Below are 8,021 nucleotides of genomic sequence, written 5' to 3'. Positions count from 1 at the left end.
AAAAAAGACTGACGCTAAACCTTGTTTGTTTTTTTCTTCTTTCTAGCCCCGAGGACTTCCCCCAGCTCCAGAATGACACATTTCTGCGAGCAGCACGAGGGGCAGAAACCGAACATGTCCCTGTGTGGTGTATGAGACAGGCTGGAAGATACCTGCCAGGTACTGTGATCAGTGCTTTTCCTTTTTCTCCTGAAATACAGGTTTCTCTCTCTTACCAAAGGTCAAGGACCCTCTTTGAATCATTGTCTTGTTTTGCTTTCGACTCCAATTAAATGTCTTTCAACAGTAGAACTTCAGTACAACATGAAGACATCAATGTATTGTTGAATTTTGATTTGCAGAGTTTCGTGAGTCCAGAGCAGGGAAGGACTTCTTTGAGACATGTCGCTCACCGGAGGCCTGCTGTGAGCTAACGCTGCAGGTAAACCTGTGCCCTTCGAATGAAAAGTCTCATTTTAATGATACAAGTATACTATAAATCTACTGACACTGAAAACTCAGGAAAAGAAAGTAAAAGTCATCACAACAAGATGGCAAACATTCAGTGGAATAAAACAAAACAAAAACCAGAATGTGCATTAACTTGTGTTTTATTTGTCTAAAAGACCTCTTTTTCATCACTTACCATTTTTATTAGTTAATATCAGCTTGAAAGAAGAAGCTCCAATGTGTAAATAACCACTGAAAACTAATTTAAAACATACACTGATCAAGATGCAGCAACTACTTTTACATCTTTATGTTATCCATCTTTAAATGTCTTCCTCTTTTCCACTTTCAGCCCCTGAGACGTTTTCCCTTCGATGCTGCCATCATCTTCTCTGACATCCTGGTTATCCCACAGGTAAAGCTATCAGGACCAGGCCCATTCATCAACATGGCCACTACACTAACTACTTTGTTTACCACTGATGCTGCATATGAATGCACCTTTAATAGCATTTTACTGTGTCGTGTGCATATAAGCAGTCAGATTACTTGGTAGTAGGCCCTTTTTACTGAGGTCATTTTGACTTCTCACAGTCGGAAAAAGCTCAGGTGCCACTAATGAAAGTAATGATGGCTGACTTCCATTTAGCTGCTTTGATTTCATGTTCCTGGTGTTGTACATGCTGGCTCATACTGTCACTCTCACTGGAAGACTTGAACAGAGTCTTCGTTAGTGTTATCTATTAACACCTGTGCTTTTTCTGCTCTGACAAGTCAAGATGTCTGCTGTGAGAAAGGATTATTAAAGACACAAGTGACAGAAAATGCATTTTCAAAGTTTTACAGCCATATAAACCCTGAATGTAACACAAAATGTGTTAATGATATATAGTTGGGTTTGGGAGTTTTGGAAATGTCAATATAATGTTCTCTTTTGGGCCACTGAGCGCTAATTTGCATCGAAATGAGGCAGTTAAATATCACATAAAGCAGCTGTAGAGACTTGTATATTTTTATTGTTAATTCAAATAAACTACAGGCGATATGATTTCTTTCCTTCATCTTTCTCCGTCCAGGCCATGGGGATGGATGTCCAGATGGTGGCAGGTAAAGGTCCTACATTCCCGGACCCCCTGAAGGAGCCAGAAGACCTGCAGCGTCTGCAGGCCAAAGTGGACGTGAGCAAAGAGTTGGACTACGTTTTCAAAGCCATCACACTGACTAGACACAAGATCGAGGGCAAAGTGCCGCTCATAGGATTCACTGGAGCTCCGGTTAGATATGAAACAGACACTTGATGTTTTGACTTGATGTATAGAAAAGCGGGTCAAAAATCAAAAGTATCCCCTCTTTGCTGTGTTCCTCCACAGTGGACGCTGATGTCCTACATGATAGAAGGCGGAGGCTCCAAGACCTTCTCTAAAGCAAAGCGTTGGCTCTACCGACACCCCGAGGCCAGCCACATGCTGCTGAGGATGCTGACAGACGTGATAGTGGAGTATCTGCTGGGACAGGTGGCAGCTGGAGCTCAGGTTACACCCCCTTCCTTCTAATTTCTGCACCACATCTTTACATGTGAGGAGTTGGTGGTGACCAAAACAGAGCTAGTAGGAAATACATTTATCGGACGAATGCAAACACAATTTTATATAAATGCGAATGAAGACCTGCCACACAAAGTCTCACAAAGTCTCACAAAGTCTCACAAAGTCTCACAAAGTCTCACAAAGTCCAATAATTCGTCCTCTGCTGAATGTGTGTCATCCAGGCTCTGCAGGTGTTTGAGTCCCACGCTGGCATTCTAGGGCCGGCCGAGTTTAAGGAGTTCTCTCTGCCTTACCTTCGGGACATCGCTCGCTGCGTCAAAGAGAAACTCAAAGACGCAGGAAAGGACATTCCAATGGTGAGAAACCGCAGCGCACATGAGCATAAATTAACCTTTGTCCAAACAAATACACATACCCAAACCCACAGCCAAGGATGGAGAATCCAACAGGTTTACCTTCCCCAATACAAATACATCTCACAAAGTCCAATAATAGGCGAGAGCAACATTATTCTACTGTACAAAACTACATACAAATATTACATTTACATAAGATAACAAAATACAACAGAGGTGTTCCCGAATGCATACATTTCAATGAGATACCTTGAATATCAGAGTACAGAGAGCATTAATGTCCTCATCTTAATATACATATCAAACGTAGAAATAAAACCCCAGTATTGACCATATGGAGGCATTGTGAGGATGCATGCATGTGTATAACACCGCCATAGTCGAGCACAGGTAGCCGTGACAAATAAACAACACAAAAATTTTGAAAACTCGTCTGTGAATATTCATGTCGGCGACGTGCTCGGCTCAACAGTTACTCAGTCTAGGGCTTTTATTGTGAAAGATAGAAAGGCAAAGTGAATTTACGTTGCCGATGTGAACACAAATGCATCATTCAACTCACATGGCTCCAAGGAGGTGAGAGTACAGATGCAATATGCTTCGCTTTTGCTTCAGTTTTTACACACACTTCTCCTCTCAGACTCCGGCAGGACACATTTTATTTAATTTCTTATATTTCTGCTTGTGTTCTTCTTGACAATGTCAGTGACTAATGATATACACCTGCACATTACTGCAAACTTCTTCTGTGCTAAGTCTATTTTTTTCCTGCTTTCTTGTTATTATCACTTTCTATATTAGTTTAAATACTCTGTTCTATTCTTATCATCCCTCTGTTGCTTCAACAGCGCTGTTTCCCAGGAGAGATCATTAAGGATTCATCCGGTCTATTTTATACAACTGTTCCGCTTTATAACCACTAGATGGCAGCATTACACCAAACATGCTTCATGAGGACTCCGGCAAAAGTTCCTTTGAAAATCAACTCTTTTTTAAAAAACATTTCTGTGTGTGTGTGTGTGTGTGTTTTTTTTTTCCAGATTGTGTTTGCAAAGGATGCTCACTATGGTGTAGAGGATCTGTCTCAGTCTCATTATGAGGTGGTTGGGCTGGACTGGACCATTGACCCACGTTCAGCACGGTAACACACACACACCATTGTGTTGTCTTTTCTGTCAAAATAAAATTCTTACAAATCTAAATTCAAGCTGCACCTTCTAACTCCAGTGTCTGCACCAAGCTCTGTATTAAATATGCCACATCACTCCACCTGCCATTTGTGAAATAATAGAAATCTAAACTCAACCAGAAGTGGCTCCTCCGGGGGTAGTTTGTAAGATTTAAAGTGTGGAGATATCGGTGGAATGTGAGCATGAATAGAAGAGAATCGATACACAGATCTCCTCGGTCAAAAACAAATACAGCTAAAGCCTCAACTGGAAGAAAAGTCATGAATCATGAAGCATGCTGTCGTGTTTCCTGAGGAGCAGGTTAACCATTAGTGACCTCTCCCTCATCCCCGGTTTGTCACTTGGTGCAGGATTTGAGTCAACAAAGGTCTGTGTTTCCTGCTCCGCTCATCAAATACTTAACCTGTTGGTTAAAGGATTACCCTGTGTCCTCTGCTGTGTGTGTGTGTGTGTGTGTGTGTGTGTGTGTGTGTGTGTGTGTGTGTGTGTGTGTGTGTGTGTGTGTGTGTGTGTGTGTGTGTGTGTGTGTGTGTGTGTGTGTGTGTGTGTGTGTGTGTGTGTGTGTGTGTGTGTGTGTGTGTGTGTGTGTGTGTGTGTGTGTGTGTGTGTGTGTGTGTGTGTGTGTGTGTGTGTGTGTGTGTGTGTGTGTGTGTGTGTGTGTGTGTGTGTGTGTGTGTGTGTGTGTGTGTGTGTGTGTGTGTGTGTGTGTGTGTGTGTGTGTGTGTGTGTGTGTGTGTGTGTGTGTGTGTGTGTGTGTGTGTGTGTGTGTGTGTGTGTGTGTGTGTGTGTGTGTGTGTGTGTGTGTGTGTGTGTGTGTGTGTGTGTGTGTGTGTTTTTTCAGGGAGCGCACAGGAGGGAAGGTCAGCCTGCAGGGAAACATGGACCCTTGTGCTCTCTACGCTCCAAAGGTAACCTCCACTCCCACTTTGGTTTAGGCGCTCACATGGACACGGTGTCTGTCTTCTTCTCAAACTATCTTTAAAAAAACTCCTCCAAACATCGACAAAAATCCTTCACCCATCCCCTGTAACACTATAGTCTCTGCGGAGGAGAGGAGAGACTGAACAAGCATAGGATATTTATAAATAAGTAATTACAAAGTTAAACAATACATTTTATGTACAGATTTTGAAAAAGTAGCTCAATAATCAGTAATTTTCATTTAGTTTGTTTCCATTTACTGGAAAATCTTCAGTGGTCACCAAATAAGTTTGTAGAATTGAAATAGTCTTTTATTTCAGGTGTCGTTGGGATTGATAAATACACATTGCACATGAAACGTACACTTTCACGACTTGATTTTAACTGTAACTAATGGGCTGTGGTTGAATGAACGTATCAGAGGAAAAACTGTAGTAAACTGCAGTCAATGTGCCGCGTAAGGACATTCACGATTTTCACGATAACTGGAATTCTCTCTCTAAAACTTATTCGTTTTAATCACGATCCGCCCTAAAATTATTATGGTGCCATCCCTAGTGTTTATATTATTCCACTGATGAGAGGGGGAAAAAGGGGAATGCACTAATCTTGCCTTATTTTTGTGTAGACCAGGGGTAGGCAATTCCGGTCCTAGAGAGCCACTGTCCTGCATGTTTTAGGTTTCTCCCTACCCTAACACACCTGAGTCTAACAATAATCAAACTGTGACAAGCATCAGCTGCTTGATAACGAGCAAATCATTAGAATCAGGTGTGTTAGAGCAGAGAGAAACCTAAAACATGCATGACAGTGGCTCTCCAGGACCGGGATTGCCTTCCCCTGGTGTAGACTATATTGATTTGCCCCAAAACCTCAACTGGTCTCATCTCTAAAGTGTTTTACACATGTATTGGCTGTGTTGTTTTTAATAACACATGCACGTGATTCATCTCTTCCAAATGGCACTTCTACTTATTCAAGATATTATTAGGAACTGGCCCTAAGAAATGTCTGTAAGTAATAAACTTACATTTAAACACAGCTGTTATTTTGATAGTCCAAAATCTTTGTCAGGAATATTGGGATCAAACTGGTGTTCTTTAACAGGGTCCGCTGTAACAGTTTTCATAGTTTGGGTTCGGATCAGAAGTCCTGTCTCGTCCTGATCCTTTACAGAGAGGTCATGTGGAGATCATTCTTCCATGCAGAGAGATTTATAACCTGCTAACAATCTGTCTGTTATAAGTTCCCTTAAGAGTATGCAAATACAGGCTAATAAGATGTTAATTTGTTGAATATAATCTGATGTAAGCGTTTGAATATTTGGTCAGGCATCTTTAAGTTAGCCTGTTATTGGGTCAGGCTGTATATGGGACAGCTATGTTGTTGTTGGGTCCTTACACTGAGCTTGTTTACATGTGTGTACGCCGCTAGCGGCTAAAAAGGTTCTCTTTATATAAAATAAGTGAAACGCCGACGGTGTCCCTCGTATTCTCTTACCGGAATAATAGTGTCAGACGCTCAAATATATTCAATACTGTCAGAAAACAAACACAACTGACCTCTCTCCTGTTACTGCTTTAGCTTCACTTACTCTGTTTGAGCTCCAGAGTAGAAGTTTATATTCTTCACGAGATGAAAAATAACAAAAAAAAACCTCCTGCTACACTTTTCTCAATCTCTATTTTCAGGCCTTGAGTGCATGCTGTGAATCCTATTTTTGTCACAGTGTTTCAGTTCCTATATTTCTACATATTATTTTCTGTATTATGTGCTGTAATACATTGTGACAAGGGTTTGTTTAGAACCTGTCACCAAAAGTTCCTAAAGTTGTTCCTCCTCTGACCCAGTTTGAGTGAATCCCTCAGACTTCTTATGAATACTCTAAAGTTGAGCCACAGCTTATCCAAAAGTTCTGCCAGACGAAGCGTAACGTCAATCCTCTCTCCCTCTCCATCAGGAACGCATTTCAGACATTGCCAAGAAGATGCTGGAGGGTTTCGGCACGAGGGGCTACATCGCCAACCTGGGCCACGGCCTTTACCCCGACATGGACCCGGAGAATGTGGGCGCCTTCGTCGAAGCTGTGCACCAGCACTCTAAACAGATGAACAAACAAGTGTAAAGATGGATGCGTTGTTTTATTAAAAATGAAAACATTTAACAGCTTCACGCCTGTTTTTCAGCACTTAAATAATCCATCCCCAGAGAGGAGAAATAAAACTCACTACGTGCTTGTCTAGTGTCGATTTTCAGCATAAGCAAAATGTTTTTTTTGGTTCATCTGTAAAATGTTGATCTGACCCGGAGTGGATTATGTATTTCCACTAGAGAGCGTAAGTACAAGTACATTACAAAGGCATTTAAATTGTATGGGATTTGTATTAATATTGGATCTGTTCAAACGTGTTCAAAACAGCTTTGTAGATGAAAACTATTATTATTCTTTTTAGATATTTCTCATCCAATCAGATGTACCATAACATCACTCTGGCACATAAAAATACAAAGCCTTGATAACCTCCTTAATGGCTGAAAACGGCTTCAATCCAAACTGAGTTCATCATTGCAAGAAGCTTCTTTTGTCCGGGAAGAAAAAAACTGCTGTGAAAACAAAAGCTGGTGATTTGGCACAAGAGTTTCAGCAAATGTCAGCCCAGCAGCCGATCGTTCCACCATCAAACCCCCTGCAGAGTTTTATTTTTACTGCCGCGGAAAGAAAATGTTTTAAGAAAATAGATGTACAGGAAGAGGACTTATGCTGTCTTTATCTTTCACCCTAACCCCTGAATATATGTATCTTATATGTCCACTTTAATAAAGATTTAGATGAGATAAATGTTCCCATCAGCCTCACTTGTGTTTATTGATGGGTAAATAGCACCGCTAGCCCTACAGTTAGCCATGCTGGACACTTGTAGTCCTGTTAAAAAACACATTTCTATCCTCTGTGTCTCTTTCTGGCATATCCCCTGAATATATGTATTGTATATGTCCACTTTAATAAAGATTTAGGCGAGATAAATGTTCACATCAGCCTCACTTGGGCGATGTCAGGCTACATGATAGCGGCTTCGACAGAAAGTTCCACATCAGCTCAGCCATCTTGGTTGTTTTTGAAAATGCCTCAGCCACTGTTATTGTCTCAAACACGCCCCATATTAGATCAACAGCTGGGATTGGCCCATCAGATCGCAAGTTTTGTTGACTAACGTTGCTCTGCCGTTGAAAATGATGGATGTATAAGTTGAAAATACAGAAAATGCTATTGAAGACCATCTATGAAGAAAAGTAAGACTAGGGATACATTTGACATTAAGGGTGGCACGCTGATGTGGTGGTTAGCACTGTCAACTCACAACAAGATGGTTCTACCATCAACCCCCCCCCCCCCCCCCGCAGAGTTTTCTTTTTACTGCCGTGGAAAGAAAATGTTTTAAGAAAATAGATGTCTTTATCTTTCACCCTAACCCCTGAATATACTGTATGTATCTTATGTCCACTTTAATAAAGATTTAGATGAGATAAATGTTCACATCAGCCTTACTTGTGTTTATTGATGGGTAAATAGCATCGCT

At 41.2% G+C, this 8,021-nt stretch overlaps 1 protein-coding gene across 1 annotated transcript in view; it reads left to right on the top strand.

Annotated features, from left to right (window-relative positions):
* Nucleotides 1-7,335, top strand: part of urod (uroporphyrinogen decarboxylase) — a 10,138-nt gene extending 2,803 nt beyond the window's left edge. Inside the window, exons 2-10 of the mRNA XM_083928899.1 lie at nt 47-159; nt 342-421; nt 782-844; nt 1,506-1,703; nt 1,800-1,961; nt 2,198-2,332; nt 3,373-3,473; nt 4,364-4,430; nt 6,404-7,335. Coding sequence (XP_083785025.1) covers nt 47-159; nt 342-421; nt 782-844; nt 1,506-1,703; nt 1,800-1,961; nt 2,198-2,332; nt 3,373-3,473; nt 4,364-4,430; nt 6,404-6,568 — 1,084 coding nt within the window. The 3' untranslated portion in view covers nt 6,569-7,335. The remainder of the gene's footprint in view (nt 1-46; nt 160-341; nt 422-781; nt 845-1,505; nt 1,704-1,799; nt 1,962-2,197; nt 2,333-3,372; nt 3,474-4,363; nt 4,431-6,403) is intronic.
* The last annotated feature ends 686 nt before the right edge of the window (nt 7,336-8,021 follow it).

The sequence above is a fragment of the Echiichthys vipera genome, assembly GCF_963691815.1.
Source record: "Echiichthys vipera genome assembly, chromosome: 15".
Taxonomy (NCBI): domain Eukaryota; kingdom Metazoa; phylum Chordata; class Actinopteri; order Perciformes; family Trachinidae; genus Echiichthys; species Echiichthys vipera.
Note: the sequence above shows the minus strand (reverse complement) of the source record. Positions and strands in the feature narration are given on the sequence as shown.